This window comes from Ursus arctos, unplaced genomic scaffold, assembly GCF_023065955.2.
Source record: "Ursus arctos isolate Adak ecotype North America unplaced genomic scaffold, UrsArc2.0 scaffold_14, whole genome shotgun sequence".
Taxonomy (NCBI): domain Eukaryota; kingdom Metazoa; phylum Chordata; class Mammalia; order Carnivora; family Ursidae; genus Ursus; species Ursus arctos.
Window position 1 is genome coordinate 53428579 of NW_026622808.1, and position 18417 is coordinate 53446995.

Here is an 18417-nt window from a genome sequence, read left to right on the forward strand (position 1 = left end):
CACCCGCTACTCAGAGAACGGAAGCCTGAGTCTCCTAGGACAACATATGTAAAACCCTGTTTCCAGAAGCCACAGCCTCTTTGGAACCTCTAGGAGCAGAGGCAGTGGGAATCGTAACAGGCTGGGTCAGCAGCTCTGAGAGGTGCCAGACGGGGGTGGAAAGCTTCAGCCTGATTGTTGACTGGGGACTCAAAGCATCTTGTTCCAAAGGTCAGCATAGCAATCAATGGGCTCTGGTCTTCCCTCCCAGGCACGTAGTTTTGAAACACCAGATCAGACAGAAATGGTCAAACAAGGGCTGGCTTTCAATTTTCTGGACCTTTCAGGTAAATAACCTGCCAGCACTTAAGGGGCTTTTAGTACTGAGGAGGCCACTGGAAGGCCTGGGCTTTCGAGCATCAAGTTAACACTCCCCTTTCCATCCCGATGCGCGCTCTTCGCTCTGCTCTGACCTTGTAGCCAGAACCTGGAGAGGCCTGACCTCTGGACTCCACTGACATTTCTCAAGTTGCCCTTTGGGGGTAAGTCATGTCATGTTAACTAGACTTAAGAGGAAATGAAGGGTTTGGCTTCTAAAAGGCCCATCACTGTGACAGCTCAACATCTGAGAGGCGGGAGTTGCCGTAAAAGCCTCATCAACACCGAGAGGCAGCTTTGCTCTATAAAATCACAGAACGGGTTTGAATGACTGTGGTCAGTGAATCGGGCGATGCTTTCATAGGATCAACTGGGCCGCCACAGAGTGGTCATGTGGCTAAGAGCTGGGAGTCGAGGTGAGACAGACCCGTCTTTCAGTCCTGCTGCCCACTTAAGCTGAGGAGAACGGGCACATATGCACTTCCTCGCTGCACATAAGGAGCCGCCTTTGCACGCGGCCGTGCACGCCGAGCATGGAGGTCAGAGAGGGGACCCCCTCTTTCCCCTTCCGTACTGTCAGCTGCAGCGGCAATTATTAGGCCTGGGGAATTAGCCCTGGGTTCCCACGACGGCTAGCAGGTAACACCACGGGATGAAAGGCAAGCCTCTGTCTGGAATCCCGTGCAACCCCGGGAAACGCGTGCTCCCTCCAGCTACTGAGTGACTAACAGAAACCCACCAGGGAGCACTGAGAGCTTTGTCCTGGAAGAGCTAAAACGCCCTTGGAAATAAAGCATCAAGTCAATGATCAGAAAGAGGTGCAAGGGGCGCCTGGGTGGCACAGCGGTTAAGCATCTGCCTTGGGCTCAGGGCGTGATCCCAGCGTTATGGGATCGAGCCCCACATCAGGCTCCTCCACTAGGAGCCTGCTTCTTCCTCTCCCACTCCCCCTGCTTGTGTTCCCTCTCTCACTGGCTGTCTCTATCTCTGTCGAATAAATAAATAAAATCTTAAAAAAAAAAAAAAAAAAAAAAGAAAGAGGCGCAAGACAGGAAGAGCCGGGAGTGACTCCCACGTCACCTAGCGAGGCTGGGGTGGGGACGTGGACATCGTGTCCTCACACAGGCACAACTACGTGCTGTCAGCTATGGTAACGCGGACGTCTTCTCAGCCAGTGGTCGATCTTAGAAAATTTCTCACCCTTCATTTTCCCCCTAGATATAATCAATGATTGCTGCTCCCTCTTTAGTGCTTACCATATGTCACGCTGAGAACTTCCCGCACGTTACTCCCCTAACCCGACACTCTTACACACTCGGTGCTACGATTACTCTTCCTGTATTAAAATGGGGGTAAAGTAAGTTGCCCCAGCTGCCCGGCTAGTTATCAGTTTGAGCATCAGGCTCGTCTGCCTTGAAGGCGCTGAGCTCCTGCCTCTCTCTGGCAGGAAGCAAGGTAAGAGGAGAGCCACGTGTAAGGTAATTCGTGTGGGGTGTGGGATCACAGCTGTTACTTAATCGGTAAATGCGGTACTTATATGAGGCACGTGTGGGCTTATTAACACGGATCCAGGCTGGAAACGAGACCCAAGAAAGCGGGATGCACACCCTTCAGGGCTCTCTTTACACTCCCAACTTACTTTGTTGTCTATTTAGGAGAACCGTCAGCATTCCCTCTAGTTATAACACAAAACCTTCACATTGTCATTTGCGGTGATTAAATTTTATTCTGAAATAACTTTTACAACACTTGTAAGTAATTTTGTTCTTAGAATATAATTTGAATAACTCCGCTCCAGGGTTATAATAAAGTAATTAATATGTCAGAGCGGTTTTGAGCAGGACTCAATGGATTGCCTCTATAAACAATAAAGTTAAACACAGGCAACTTGGAGGAAAATTATAAGACCCACTAATGTTCTTCACCACATGGAAGGGAAGAAAACAACTGCACTGGACTTCTTTACCATGCTTAACACACTAGTGCCGCAAGATCGTGAGACTTACTCCTCTGGCAGGAGATAGGGATCCAGCACAGGCGGGGTGGGAGAGGACATCTTGGTGAGCGCCATGATGTGCTCGAAGGTGATGTCAGTTTGGGTTCCCGTGTCCACCAGCTGCGACTCTGATGGAGGCGTGAACATTTTGGTCCGAGGCGTTCTCCTCAACACCTGTACCACAATGGGCTCTTTGGCGGTCTTGAAAGCTTCCACAGCCTGGTCATGAGTCGCTCTGGATAAGTCTTTACCGTTGACCTGTGGAAAAACATTTAAGGTGAGAGAGGATTAGAGTCAAGCAGAAGCTAGAAAGATTGTTCTCCTGTGTAAGCAAGCTAAAAGGAAGAACTGGATGGTGTCAGAGAATTCCAGTTCTCTCTGTTTTAGGTTTCCTAAGGAGTGCCTCGTGGGATGAGAGTGAGTTTGGAGGAATACAGATCTGACATTAAATGATAAATCTCACAGTGGGGAAGTCCTGGCTTCCTACCGGTATGTCTTTAACATAGTTTCATCACCTGCTAATCTTGCCTGTGAGAGAAAAGAGCAGCCTCTGGGCTCAGAGCCTTTTTCAGGCTATAACAGCTAACTAGAAATTAATTACATTGTTATGTTTTAATGGGGTGTATTATGTCAGGTGACATTAGCTTTCCTTTTATGGAAGTGATATGAAGTTTCCTTCTTAAATAAATTGCTTTGCTTTTTTTTTTTTAAAGTCAATCAAATACATTAAGTAAATGATAGTCTGGGTCGTAGGTGGATACGGCAGAGATCAAGGGGGTCCACGAATGGCTGGCATTCTGGCCGACGTGTGGTAAACAGTCGCTAGCTTAATTGCTGACTGTTTCCCACTGTGTACAGCCTGAACCGCTGCGGCAACCCCAGCGCCTTTACTGAGCGTCTGCTGTCTACCGACTGACCCGAAGCTACCACTTAACACTTCCCTCAACACGGTCCGGGAAGTTGGCAGAGCCAAATTATGTTCATCTCCCTCATCTAACAGCTACAGATTAACCACATGAGATCACACAGCTCGTGAGTGGTGGGTCACAACTTGGTACCATTGGAAGGAATCCTGGATGCAGCATCCAATCCAAACTAAGTCAACGTGGCTATCTTTAGCACTAAGAGGAAGTGGAAGCCAGAACCTTATTTCTAGAAAATGAAGTCATTCCAAGCAAGCTCTCAGTCCAACTCTTTAATTTACCTTGCCTTCCCATGCCCCACAGCAAAAGGAATAGATGTTATGTTCTGGTAGTTTGGTAATGTCTAATGACTGTGCTGTGGGAACGTTACCAGGCTCCGACATATTTCAGTATTATTCCCCAGGTGGTTGGCTTGCTTTTTAAAGTCAGATACAAAATGATCGTACAGGAACCATATTCTGCAGACCACTCCTTGGAAAAAGTTCCTGAGCTGCTCAAATCTCTAGAGAGCAACACTGACAAATTCCTGTCACTAACATAGGAGTTTCTGAACGTAAATCTCTTAGATTAATATTCCATTTTTTCAATAGGCATGTTTTTAGTATTTATTTATAAATGTCCAAATGAACATTGAACCTTCTCCTGTCGGGCATATGCACCTTCTCCCTGGTCCGCCGGTATCTTGTACTTCAAAGCACACTGACAATTGGGTCTGTCCTCTCAGGCAGACAGCACTTTGGTTTCTCTCTGTCCGAGCAGAACACGAGTATTGATTATGCAGCCGTTTTTCTATTTTTGCTAAGCCCCTTCACTCTGGCCCTACAGGGACAAGAACTCGTAGGACCGAGTATCTCGTAAACAACTGCTGGGTAGAAGAATAGATGTCGGACTCTCGCCTTGTAATGAAGCCCAAGTGCACTATGCCAGCGGAGATTATTAATGATCCGGATTCAATCTACTTAAGTAATTGACTTACAACACGAGGGAGTTCGGCGGTACAAGAACTCTGGGCTACGAAACGACTCAGGTGCACCAGTAAGTAAGTAAATGGCTGAAACACCAAGCTCTTACATCCTCTATCCTGGAGGACTGGGAACACCAGGGTTTAACATCACAGCTGTCTTCCCTCTTCCTCCCTTGAGAAGAGGATACACGGGCACAAAGGAATTCTTTCCAGCTTTCCAAACCAGCTGACCATCTTGACCCCCTCCTTGCTCAGAGTCCAGAGTGCTGAGGGCTTGCGTTGGGAGGGAAGAGAGAGGAGGTGTGATTAAACAGCAACTACGAGATCTGCGAAATTCATGCTGGGGCAGAACCCTCTGAGCCGTATTTTCCATTATTGCCTAACGCCAGGGGTCAGATAATACAGGAATTTACAGTGTGATAGTCAATTTGTCCCTAGGTGAAGTTAATGCCACAAACAGCACATGTAGGAGACGTGGGTGTGGCCACTGCCAGCTAGCCAAGCTTGTCTTCTGCCCTCGGTAGTCACCAGGGATGGCTTGTACCAAAGGCGGTTTTACTCCCAATGAACTCAGACATGAAGACTTTTTAAAAAAGATTTTATGTATTTATTTGAGAGAGAGAGTGTGTGTGCATGTGTGCATGAGCAGAGGGAGGGGCAGAGGGAGAAATAGACTCCCCGCTGAGCAGGGAGCCTGACTTGACTCAGGGCTCCATCCCAGCACCCCGAGATCATGACCTGAGCTGAAGGCAGACACTTAACATCTGGGCCACCCAGGCGCCCTCAGACATGAGGACTTTTGAATGGATCCTGCAAGATCTCTCTAATCTGTGCTTTCTCTATTCATACATAAATACCAGGTCTTTTGCCAAAAGGAAATGAACATGAGATTTTCTTGCAGGACCCTTCTAGATGTGTCTAACGAATAATCCATCCTCAGAGTCTGCTTTTTACATATACAATTAGGTCTTGCAAATACAACACCAGACAATGTTAGCTACCTGGTCAACGAACATCCCTCCTTGCCTCAACTTCTTTCTCTCTGCTAAGGGAGATTGGTTTTGTTTTATTTCTATCAGATCAGAGAGCTTTCCCTCCTTGGGTGAATGAAGTGCGGGTTTGATGAACTTTGGCCTATTACGGTGGTCTTGCTCCCAGTGCTGGGTTTAGGCATGGGCATGCAACATTACTTCTGGCTGATAGGAGATGATGAGGAATCTGCTAGGGAGCTTTTGAAGTTTTGTTTGTTCTTAAAATAGGACATGAGATAGAGAGAGCCCTCTTCTGCCTCTGGGCAAATCATCTGCATGTGTTGCTTGGACTCGTGGGAATATGTTGGGATCACGCTGAAAGCTGGTCTCTGAGGCCAAATTAACAACATACTAACGGATTGGGAGCAGAAAAACGGGAGAACTGGGGTCTCTGTGATATCATTGAGCAATGAACTAACCAACCCTAGAACCCCTTAACCACAAATTTCTTGTCATATTCGATACTGAATTCCTTATACATCAACCATTTTAACTTAAATCTTCACTGCTCGCAGCGCAAAATATCCCAATAGGTGTAAGTATCACACAGATGTATTGTAAAATTAGGTAGGAATGTATTCTGATTAGTTCCTAGACACATCCTTCTATCTGTATAAAATAATTAGCGAAATTGCTTTTCTGAGTGGCAGTGTATCTTAATCAGCTTATTTTTATAGAAAAGTGATGGCAACTATTACTTTGGTAGATTTTATAAATCAGTGCTACGAGACTGAGCAGATGTCTAAATGATACCTAGGAGAAGAAACATAGAGGACCCGCCTGAATCAGTCTAAGCTAAGAGGAGGCAGCGGTTTCCCTGTGTCTCTATGCACACAATTCCAAAAGCAAGAAGGCGTGTCGGAATCCGCCCCATTTTTGGTATTATTCGAAGGTGTTGATGCAACAGTATCCACAGCATCTTTACCGCCTATAGGAGGAAGAAAGAGGGTTGCAAACCCAAAGGAAGGCCTGGAATGTTGGAGTGACCAAGAAATGACCTCTTGTCCCACTCCAGGATGTCACCACCATGCCGGGTTCCACAGAAAGGCATTTCTGACACCTGTGCCTGCGAGAACAATTTCAGAAACCCAGTGCCGTGTGTGTGTGTGTGTGTGTGTGTGTGTGTATCAAATGCAGTTCAGTTAAAGCCTGGGCACAAATTAGGTGAGCTCCTCTTCCTCACGTTATCGCTCAGGGACAGAGGGCACAGGTCTGCAAGCGTGAAACCAGGGCAAAGCTGGAATCCTGACTGAGGGCTTTGAACAGTTTGATTATTCTGAATCTCAGTTACCTCGTCCGCAAAATAAATGTAATTATAGTGTTGTGCCTCTTAGGGTTATTATAAAGTTTAATGAGATAATCTACTTATAGTGCCTAACATGCAAATAATAAGAAATTTACTAAGATACCAGTGCTGATGGGGATCCTATACCAGAATAGTCACATTTCCCCAGGAGAAAATAATCTATAATCAAAGAAGCAAAAGACAGCCTAATTAGGTAGTCTTAAGAAACATTTGTGTCCCGAGAGACTCCCTGCCCATCTCCTGTTCTGGACTTCCAACATACCCGTTCATAGTCTAGAGTCCTCCAGTTGGGATTCTCCAGCGGGGACTTGGGGGTGCAAGAGATAAATTTTACAAGACTTGACCCCTGCCACACAAGCTTCTTGACAGGGTATTTTAGGGATCATTACATTCTCTTAAAGGACGATGCGACAAGGCGGGAGTTTACCATCCTAGACGATCCATTTTTGCAGCCAAATTTGTTTTGAATTACCTTGTGCACATAACACTTATTACACTGTCATCTTGGAATCACATCACTGAGAGCCTTCGAGAGGGGATGACGCCGGGTGCACTGTCAACCACCCGAGAATGACAGCCTTTATTCCCGGGATTAGCATTACATGCACATTACAGAGCGCGGCGGTGATGATGGCTGCAATTACAGACAGAATGTGCCGCCGTGCCCATCCGGTGACGTTTGGCCCGGTCAAATTAAATATCATTAACTCGCCCAATTGAGCAGATTGCTTTTAAAACAGTTTATGCAGCTCTAAAACCAAGTAAATGGAATGTTTTGGAACAAGAAATGCTGATTACAAACTTTATCTTTATTATAAATTAAAGGCTTAAGTTATTCACCTAAGGCTCTGGCTGGTCCCTTGGGACTTAGGTGCAATTATGGTGAAAATGCAATCAGTCTGTCTCAAGGCCAACATCACTGCCACAAATATGACATGACACTAAGGAAGCTTCAAGACGTCCTTTAGGGTGAGGTCTGCTGAGACAAGACGACTGTGCCGTGGGCATGGAATGATTCCTGCCTGGTTCCGATGCAGCCAGGGTGACATGCTTGCTGCTCTTTGTACCACCCACTCGTGACTGTCTCTTCCACGGCCCCGGGAACTGACGCAATACGGGTGGGATGTTCCGTTTGGGGGCAGATTTCACTGACAACCCCCTCGGTCCATCTTGTAGTCATTCAATCCCTGAGAAAGTATTTGCTGAGGTTATTTAGTGAGAGTTGCTCCCCTTTTGGCAGACAGGATGCCACTTGGGAGAATGTCTTGTGGAAAAATGAGGCCCCAGCCTGTGCGAGCCACTCAAGCAATGGCCAGAAGGAATGTGTTGTGGACAGCATTTCCCCAAGACATCTAGTGAAGGATCTGATCTGCTGAGGTGGCCAGTTTGCTCCCAGAGACTTCACGTGCTGGAACACAGATTGAGCCCATAACCCTGAGAGAAACCGGGTCCCCGATGTCTACCTAGAAATGCCATTGGTGAAAGTCACGTCATGCACCTTTAGTGTTGCCTTTCCACAGAGGTGCCCAGAAAGCTTGCAGAGTGCCCCACAACCTAACTGAGCAGTTCAGGATACTTGAATATGTAATATTTGGAAAAGACATGCCATGCTCTCTCTAAATTAGAAATTAAGTATCTATTTATGGGAAGACATTTGGTTTCTGAGGATCAAGGTACTGCAATCACCTCTCTTTCCAATGCATGTGCAAACGACCCCAGTGGAAAGCGCTAATGCAATTTTAAATCCAGCCTACCATCAATTATGCCCCTGGCTAAAACACAACTTTTATAGGGTTCATTTAATTAAATACAGGGGCAGTGATTTCATTCTGTAAAATATCACACCTATGTTGTCAAACTAATTAAAACTCAGATCCTACTGGCAGCTACAGACAATAATAAACTACATACCGAAAAGTAAAACGTTTCAAGCTCTGATTTGGGTTGAAGAAAAAAAAAAATTTCATTCAGGAAACTCCTTGTCTGTCTTAATTTATTTCAAATATACAGTCTGCTCTGGGGCTTGATAAAGGGAAGGTTAACTTATAGGAAGAGGAGTCTTAATAAACAAATGCTGTTCAAATTAACGTATTTCTGTGGAAAGCACTCACTTTCCTATGTCAGGTCTGTGTATAAATAGACTACACTTCTCTAGATCTCAATTTCTATGATGTAAAAACGTTAATCTGTAGGAGTATGTTTGGTTTCTAACACGGATCACACTAGAGTTTGTCCATGATAACTTCTAAATGCATGTTATTTCCCTGGGTTTGGTATTTCTACAACTGGAAGACTCCCCCACCTTACTGCAGTCTGAGTCACTTGAACAACTGAACTTATAGCCTAGGTAATTTTCCTGTTAGAGGAGCCTTCCTTATGCCTAACTTAAGTATCTCACATTTTAAAATCCTTTATTTTTCCTAAATAGAGAATATTCCTGGCTGCCAACCTCTGAATAATAACATGGATGACACGTCTTAAAGAAAGACAGGCTAAAAATCATACATGTTCTTAGTTTTTTTTTAAAGTAGTATTAGTCCAAAATTATAGAACGCTTTCTTCTCAAGTTAAAAAAAAAAATCTACCTTAATCAACACTATTTTGTTTATCTCCTTTCGGAAGCCTTGGTGTCATCAGGCCAAAGTCCCATTTTAAGTGATGACATCCAAGCTTCCATTAAACTACAGTATATCTGAACCACTCAGCATCTTAAAATTATCATGCACGTTTTTACCTCATCTTAAAGGTGATAATTTAAAGATGCAACTCAATCTATTATAGGAAAGCCCAGTGTCAAGTTCTTGACAACGAGGTGTTTCTATAGCTAAATCTCCCTACTTTCTATGACTCCTAAGTTCTCTGGGACATGAGTGTCTTCTCCAGTCCTGTCTTTAATGTCCCTGCAGCACGGAATGGTTTCAGGTTTACAGCCAGTTAAAAATGGTCGATGATATTCCACAGCCCATCACTGTTCCCTCCTGGAAGACATTATTCCAAATGCTTCCAGCCATCCTTGCCCTTCTCTCTTTCTTTATACTCATCTGGAAAAACCCCAGCCAGTCCTTAGGGTCCAATCATCTGCCCGCTGTCCGTTTCTACTCATGAGTTCAGCGATGCTGGGGAACATTCATGCAATGAGATGTCACTGAGTAGAATTCACAGCATTTTCTTGATGTGCAATCACGTGGTTATTTTTCTAGTGATTGCCTGTTTTTTCTCACCAGGCTCTGAACTCCATGAGGGTGTGACTGGTGCCTTCTGCTCCCTGTAGTACACCCAGACCTTAGTACAGCAGCTGGAGGCAGCAGGCTTGCCAGCAGGTCACCAGAGTGACCTATTAACTCGCTTGTAGACAGTCGCATTCCCCCACTGGGCACATCTGCTACCATTTCATGGTCCTTTCTACACTTAAACAAAAATTCAACATTTTCTGCTCTATGATCTTACGTGCTTAGCTAAGTTGAATACAAATCTGGTTGAGTCTCTTTTAGAATTTCCAAATTTCAAATGGAAATAAAATACGTGTTTTGTATTTTTTTACATACATACATATTTAGTGAGAAGCATTTTCAATATTAAATGTACAGGGTGCCGTTCTTGATGTGACTGACAGGACGTCAAGGAAAGTACCCTCTGCTTTCTGGAGAATATAAAATGTAAAGCCCAGAAAGATCATGGACTGTCTGCAAAGGACCACGGCCCCTTTCCCCAAGCGTTTCTGTCCTCTGTGGGTTCGGTGGGTTCGGTACTGTAGGAGACAAGGTGGGGCCACTTCAAGTGAAAACACAAAACCTCCCATAATAGGGGAAGGAGGCAAGAAAGACCAAAGTTATAGACCTCACAGAAAATCAGAAAATGCAAAAATGCTTTCTTTTTCTGAACCACTCTCTTCTTCCTCTCTCTCTCTCCTCCCCTCCCTGTCCCCCTGTCCTGTTCCCCCACACTCTCTCTCCTGATCCCTGCTTATGGTTGTGCAGACTAAGCACGGTGTGAGCGCGGTGCCCAGACAAGGAGGTGAGTAGGGTGGGTGGGCTCAGAGGAAAGGGAGCCTTCTTCCACTTCGCACTGAAGTGCTGGAAGGGCTGCTCTGGTCCCGCTTGTGGCCGTCATGAGGTCAAGAGTAGGTGTAGTGAAGCGCGTGACGGCCTGGTCTCTGGACACACATGGTGGCTCAGCCATCTCATCCCTAGCCCAGAAGGGATGGAAAAAGGCCCCTTTCCCTAGGACTACCGTGTTGCAGCATCTGGGAGAGCAGGCATTATCTTTCTGTGCTCCACTGCTCACCTTGCGATCTGATGAGTGGCCAGAAGACCTGAAGCAACATGCAGCAGTTTGCGACACTCGATCATGACAACGTCAATGGTGGAGCCGTGCTCGGTCTGTGCCGGCCGCTATTCTAAGCACGCACATCCATTTACGCAGGTGATCTTCCCATGACGGAGATCCCGTAAAATGACCTGCATTTGGCAGGTGAAATCGGGAGGGCCAGCGAGCATTTGTGCATCTGCAGACCTTTGATTCAAGAGGCCGGTTGCTTCTACCTTGAATCGGCAGATGCATGCTTAGTTCAGAGGCAGCCATGCTTCTTTTTACACGTCCAGTTTATTGCATTTAACGATCCATATTGGCATTATCTCCTACTATAAAAGCAATACAGCCGCCACCAATCAAAGGAGAAAGGCGTGGTTGCATTTTTGCAAGCATCATACCCAAGGCCTTATGAAAACCATTTTATTATGTCATTTCCATCTCCCGGGTGTAAACTTCATATCAGTCTCATAAATATATCTTATAAACTTAAATTTGTTAGCTCTCTTCCTCAAAGACAAGGGCAGTGTTTAAGATAAAATTCTCCCCTCTAGCCTCTAACCATCTGAGAAAAGGACACACAGGAAGATTCCTCCATCAAAACCATTGCTGTCATGCCAACATTAAAAGAATATCTCTAGAAAAGTGTTTAATGATGTTTTATGTGACCCCGGGCATTGAAGTTTCAAATAGGACCCTAATGGAGATTGCATGAAGGTGCCCAAGAACAGGAAGGAGTTCTACAGGTGGTAAGACCCTTCAGCTCCAGGGTCTGACCGCCTCAGTTTAAATGTAGGCTGTGTCACTTATGTGTCATATCGGCTTGAGCAAGTCAACCTCCTGGTGACTCGGTTTTCTTATCTGTAAAACGGGTCAACAGGAGGACCTAATGCATTGGTTTGTTGTTAGAATTCATTAGGCCATACATCGAAAGTCATTAGGGTTTGTGCCCTGGCAGAGTAAGTGCTCGATAAATGTCAGGTGTCTTTTATCTTCATTCATTGGAAGATTTATTGGGGAACGCGCTATGTGCCAGGCACGATGTCCCACTGAGAAAGTGGTAACCCAACAGCTCAGTAACACTGGGTGAGAGTGACCACTGTCTGGGCTCTGGGGTGAGACACACAGGGTCTGAATCTCTGCTCTACCATTTACTAGATGTGAGACCTGGGTAAATGACTCTACCTCTGTGTGCCTCAGTGTCCCCCACTGAAAATGGAGGACAGTACAGCATTTACCTCCTAGGGTGTTTGTAACCACTAAACGGTGTAAAGTAAAGCTCTCAGCACGGTGCTGAACGTCCGCCATTGTCATAACCCTGCAAACTTGGACACGTTCTCCCTGTGCCCCTTCTGTAAATGGGGTTGTGAAGATTCACTGTAAAGGGAGTCTGGCTCATGGTCAGCACTTTCACAGGAGATACTAGGGCCCCAGGTGGTTCCTAAACATTCCAGCTGCCAAATTTTAGTGAAAACTTTACTGCAAATAAACTGGGTAAGAACATCAATAAAAAAGGTTTTATGTTATTCTCCTGCCCACGGGAAAGACACAGATGGGTCCATAGATGGAGCCCAGCATCCATCTCAAGGATGTCATAGTCTGAACTTCCTGTAGTGCAGGCTTGCTTCGGGTCAGGCACTGGGCTTTCTATGTGTGATCCTACCCCATCTTCTCAATAAGAAGGTCACTGGTGAGGTCAGAGGTTTTGTTTTTATAGATGAGAAAATAAAAGCCCAAGTTGCTAAAAGCAGCATCTTAGAAAGAGTGCAGCTCATCCAGCAGTAGAGACGGGATCTGAACCACGTCTGCCCGAGTTCAAGCAGGTGCCCTATCCCTCTTACCGCTGAGCTGCACAGCTGGAGCATGTTACCTGACCTCAGCCCAGAGGTAAGATTAGGTGGCAACAGGGAGGGAGAGTGGAATGAGAAAGTCATCATCACAAGGGGGACAGGTGAGCCTCAGAGGAGAAACTCAAAGCTCTGATGAGAAGACTAAAGTTCCTGGCCCAAGAAAGACATTCGCTGTTGGCGCCTCCATGCGAATGGGTGAGCTGGGCCACGTGGGCCCAAGGCGGCTAAGCCGGCGGACCTTTCCCAGAAACTCACCTGGGTAAGGGGACGTGTTTAACGGACAGAGTAAGAAAACACAAGTTTTCACTCGCCCACCCCTTCCTACTTATCTGCAAGGAAGTTGAAGGCAGGGGAATCTATTTTCTTTTCTCAATTCTTCTCTTATGAAGTTGTCCCTTCAAATTTTAGCGTGTTTGTCCCACAAATGTCCTGAGGCATTTGGTGAAGCCCCAGTGATGGGACACCACTGAAGACAGTCCAAGTGGGAGGAAAAGTAATGTGAGTCTTTTGTTAAACCAGAAAACCCTTGCGTGGTAAGAAAAACAGTAGCACCAGACATTTTGAAGCCTTGATTCTTACAGGAGACAGGCCAAGAGAACAGATTTTGCAGGAAGCTCACTGACCTTAATGACCTGTATCTTACTTATTTCTCTTGATAAGACAATGAAATTTCCTAACTATCTTTATACAACACCAATGTCAGGAAGCAAACCGAGGACTGCGAGGACAAAGGAAAGCTAAAGCGGGTGCACTTGACATAGAATTTCCTGGCCCTTGTGGATTTGGGTCTTAAACTTTTAGTGTAACTTCCACAGTGGTTTGGAACCTTTTTTGTCTGTTTTCTGTTTTCTTGCAAGAAACAAAATTATGACATATAGGACTTAGATAAAATCTAATTTTTGCTCCTGCATTGCAAACTAGTAGTAAAATTTCCATGAAAATGACTGGGATAGAATCCTTAAAGAAAGTGTTGGAAATGATGACCTTGTGGTCTTAGCAGTTAAAGAAAAGCCCACTGAGAAGGCCTAGCACCAGCATGAAAATGAAACTGGCACTGAATGTTGAAAGAATGGGCAAGTTTTTCTTTTGTTTTCACAGAATTCTCTTTCTCAATAAATTATGATATATCATCTCAAACACTTCTGATATAAATAGCATTTTTAAAAGACCCACACTAGGGAAAAACTAGAAAGTTTGGCTGGGATTTGAAATACAACTACAAGACTAAAAAGAGCCTTGATGGTAGGGATCCTACTTTTTACTTCCTAGAAATGTCAGGCATCATTTTTCATTCGGAATATTTTCTGTGTACCGTGCACCGTGCTTAGGCATTTTTTTATTCAATCACTCATTCATGTGCTTATTGATCTAATAAATATTGGGGATGACCATATGCCCGGTACCCTGGCTGGGGTTGCCAGTGCAGTGGTGAGCAAAACCAGAAATGGGAGCTGCCCCAGTAAGTTCATAGTCTGGTGAAGGAGACAGATGCTAATGATCCCATAACTGAGGGAAGGAAAGAGAACCTGGCTGGGGCTGGGGAAGGAGCCGGTATGGGGATGAGGGGGATCCTCTGAGGAACAGATGTTGAGCACAAATCAGCAGAATAGACAGGATTTACATGGGGAGAAAGAGAGGAGAGGGAATTCCAGACAGAAGGAGCAACATGTGCAAAGGTCCTGTGACTGGAGGAAACCTGGCACAACTGAGCATCGGAACAGGTGGAATAGAGATTATTATGTGATAAGACTGGAGGGGTGGGCAGGTGCAGACCACATTGACCACTGGAGGCCACAGAAAGGACTCTGACTCCAAGACAACTAAAAGGGGGTGGGTGGAGAACTAACCAGACAAAGAGGATGTGCAAACAGGTTATGCCTTTTAGAAACATGACCCTAGTACCTGGCTGTTGTGGGAAGCCTGCAATGGGAGAGGCTAGGAAAGGGGCGTCTCAGGTGGCCCAAGCAGAACAGAGAGAGATTTAGGAAGTGGGGACCTCTCAACCACCCTTTATTTCCATTTTCACAGGAAGCTGAGACTCAGAAGGGTAAGTGACTTGCCTAAGGGTCACGGAACTATTAAATGGTAGTTTGGGGAGTTTGAACTTGGTTTCTTAACTCCGAAAGAGCCTGCTGTGCTAAGATAAATCACGGCAAAACAAATTCAAGTAGAAAATTTCAGAAACACGAAATAAATAAGGATCTAGGCAGGTCCTAGGCTTCTCAAGAATTTTCCTTGTCCTGCTACTGGACTCCCCCTTGAGTAAAGACTCCCTGTAATGACCTGGATCCTAAATTATGGTTCCTTCTTGGGGCTCCCTTGCAAGTGCACAGTGAGGGCATCATGTCACCACCTGCTGTTCCTATCCAATGGAAACTAACCATTTTGTTGGGAACTCTGCTTCCTAGGACTCTGGAATCCTACGTGTCCATTCTTTTGCTGGAGAACCATACTGAAGTTGGATTATAGGAGGAAGAATGGCTTCTTGTGCCAACTGGCTAAAAAAGCCACTCAATCTTATATTTCAACAACTCTTTCTGCAAAATGGGACACAGTCCTCAGCTTCAACAGGGGAAGCCCCTTGTTTTTCACAGGAGCTTCCTACGTGGTTGGTGTTTTAGAACTGCTGTAAACCATATCGAATTGCGTGATTCCCAGAGTTTTAGTTTTAATCTATATTGAACATCAACATTTCAAAGTGGTATTATGATGGGTAATTTTCAGTATTATTATGAAAATTTCTCCTGATCTTCTTCTCTGTCTTAATTATTCCCATGAAGAAAATTGCAGAATTGGAAGTCTGCAGTTAGCAGGACGGCTCTTGCTACTTAAGCGTCCTCAGAGTGGGGGGACAGGCTCTATATTTTATTCTCCTAACTTATGGCAATGGACTCATTTTGGAGAGGGATTGTGTGTGTGTGTGTGTGTGTGTGTGTGTGATATAAATTCACTGCAACAAAATAAAACAATTCATTGCTTATCCAGTCGATATGATTAAAGCACAAAAACTAAACTCTTGTTTTGTCCTGAATTGTAACAAAATTCTCTATTTTTAATTGCAAACTGTTGCTCGATTTGTTGAGGAAAATTTCAGTTAGAGGAGAAAATGTGTCTCTCTCCTGCTAGGTTGAGATAGATTTCTAAATTAGAATAAAATTTCTAAAAGACAAAACACTTCATCCTACCAGCTCGTATTTCATCTGTCCTATGTATAAGAATATTCCATTTAGGAGTGCTTATATGCCATAATGAATCCAGATATATTTAGTGAACTGGCAAAGGATTCACAGTTTGCAGATACCTTCCCTTGCAACCGGAGACAACTTTACATCAAGAGATTATATAAATTCTCTTCAAGTTATCTCCAGGGGAGTATGGAGTTACCAAATGATCACTGTGAGAAATGAATGCATAATTCTGGAAATACTGGCTTTGAAAGAAGAACCAATGAAAGTGAATAGGAATGATGGACTCTGGGGCTGTGGAAGGAACAGAAACTGGTAAGATTTAGAACCTTTATGAATCAAAAATAAACTTAAGGTGGTACTTCTTTCTCCAAGATTTATAAGTGTGATTTATAAATGGCACCCAAAGAATAATGATGACATCCTGGGATATTTATCACCTCTAAAATAGGGAATAAAATGACTCTCCCTCTCAACTTCACAGACACTGAGGGCTTTAAAATATGGCCACATTATCATAATTGATCTTTGCTTTTTTGGTGATTAAATTCTGGGCAATGAGAATGGCAGAGTAATTACAAGAATGGGCTGCACGGGACTCCCAGGATGTAGAAAGTGCATGATAAGTTGATCTTAACAGAAATAAAAAATAAAAGGTGCTTATGGAAAGTATGAACCTAAACAGCCTCTCTAGACACAATTCCACAATCCCCCGCTCCAACTGCCACATGGTGGGCGCAAGAACTATGTCCCCACATCCTTTCACCTCGTAAGGACACTCAACTGTTAGACTTCTTGACTTCATTTTCTTGCTCTCAGTTTTGGTTTCATGGAAGCATCATATCAGGGTAATGGGCCCTTCAGACATCCCCCTGACTCTTGGTTCCAGCAGGTGGACCCAGAGGAGATGGACCCCTTGCCTGTGGCCACTTGGAGAAATTTTGTTTGGGTGACAAAATAACCTTGAGTGTATTCAGTGAGGTGAGCCATGGACTACTCCAACGAGAGGTTGGCCAAAGCACAATTGTGAAATCTCTCCTCTGCCGTCAAATTGTTAGTGAGTTTTAAGGAAGAACCTAACAGGGTTGCTTTGGTGAGAGGAAGGATGATAAAACTGTGTGCAGGGCACAGGAATTAACATGTGGACTCCCATCCCTACGACAGAGAAGAACCTGCAGCATTTTCTAAGATGATTTATTAGACATGGGTAGAATTTGCTAGAAACCTACCAGGAGCAAATCATCTGGGAAGGAACTAATGATCCAAACACAACACTTGATAATGCAATTAGATTATGAGGAAATGTAGGGGTTTTCCAAAGAGAGAGACAGAAAAGTAGGGAGGGAGGGGGATAGAAAGAGAGAGAGGGAGGGAGGGAGGTGGGGACTGGGGAGAGAGAGACACAGAGGGAGGGAAGAAGGGAGGGGAGCAGAGAGATAGAGGGAGAAAGAGAAGTATGTGTATATGATTTTCGTCAAACTTAAAGCCAGAAAAGGAATCTAACCAATTTCTGGAAGAGTCAAGTTGTCAGAGGGGAGAAGGAGAGGACTGGGGTGTTCTTTCTAGTTCTGATGCTTCAGTATAGCTAGCAAGTGTGCCCAGCTGAGTGGAAATGCACTTGTGGCTATGTTTCAACAAAGTGGTGTGTGGATCTGAGAGAAAGAAATAAGGCCACTGGCAGCAAAAATAGGGACCCTCATCACGGAATGGCAGAACGCAGTGATGGGACACAGCCGTTTTCTTTGGACGCTGCGGGCAACAGTAAGCTCTCTCCCACACTTTCGTCTGGATCAGGGATTTTTTTCCTTTAAACCTTTCCTTAGTTGAGTTAGAAGCCAACAGTCTGAAGCTCTGGAAGCTTTTCTCTGACCTCATTTCATCTCGCCTCACGGATGAGCTCACCGAAAAACCTGTTTTCCAGTGGCAACATCGGCTGTGTGTGTCCAGAGGAAATTTCCAGCTGTCTACTTGTTCTAACTGCTGTCCTAGGCTCTGGGCACACACTCCATCCAGGGAACACAGGCTCCCTTTATTTTTATGAATGTCTAACCTTATATATTTAAAAAAATTTGTAATTGAACACCCTATCTTCCCTGTCCCCTTCACGAGTTTGTTTAGTGTGGACAGGATATGGTTAACATTAGTAATGCCTTTCCAAAGCTTTCTGTATTTAAATATTTGGTGTAGTCCTACCACCATCTAACAGCACTTGCTTCATACTTTCAAAGTATTTCATCTGCTTTCGCTCAGCAAGTAAGTGTCCAACTTGGGATGGCAGCCTGGAAGCCAAGCCCTCCCGGGATGTGCGAGCGCGCAGGAGACACATGCCCGGGGAAGTACCCTTAACGAAATGCTCTTCCTAGAAATGCAGGACTCTTTCTGCCCTGGAGCTTCTGCCTGGCTAACGCTGACTGCTTTGTGTTCGGATGGTTAGGAAGTCCAGGCTGGCCACCAGGATTGGATCCTAGCCCCCAAACAGGGGGCCCCTGGTGCCTGG

The 18417-nt window shown here is 44.9% G+C and overlaps 1 protein-coding gene across 2 annotated transcripts in view; it reads right to left on the bottom strand.

Annotated features, from left to right (window-relative positions):
- PDZRN3 (PDZ domain containing ring finger 3) overlaps window positions 1–18417 on the bottom strand; it is a 235668-nt gene that overhangs the window by 18743 nt on the left and 198508 nt on the right. For both annotated transcript variants that reach the window (XM_026501248.4, XM_026501249.4), the window contains one exon: window positions 2364–2611. In XM_026501248.4, coding sequence (XP_026357033.2) covers window positions 2364–2611 — 248 coding nt within the window. The remainder of the gene's footprint in view (window positions 1–2363; window positions 2612–18417) is intronic.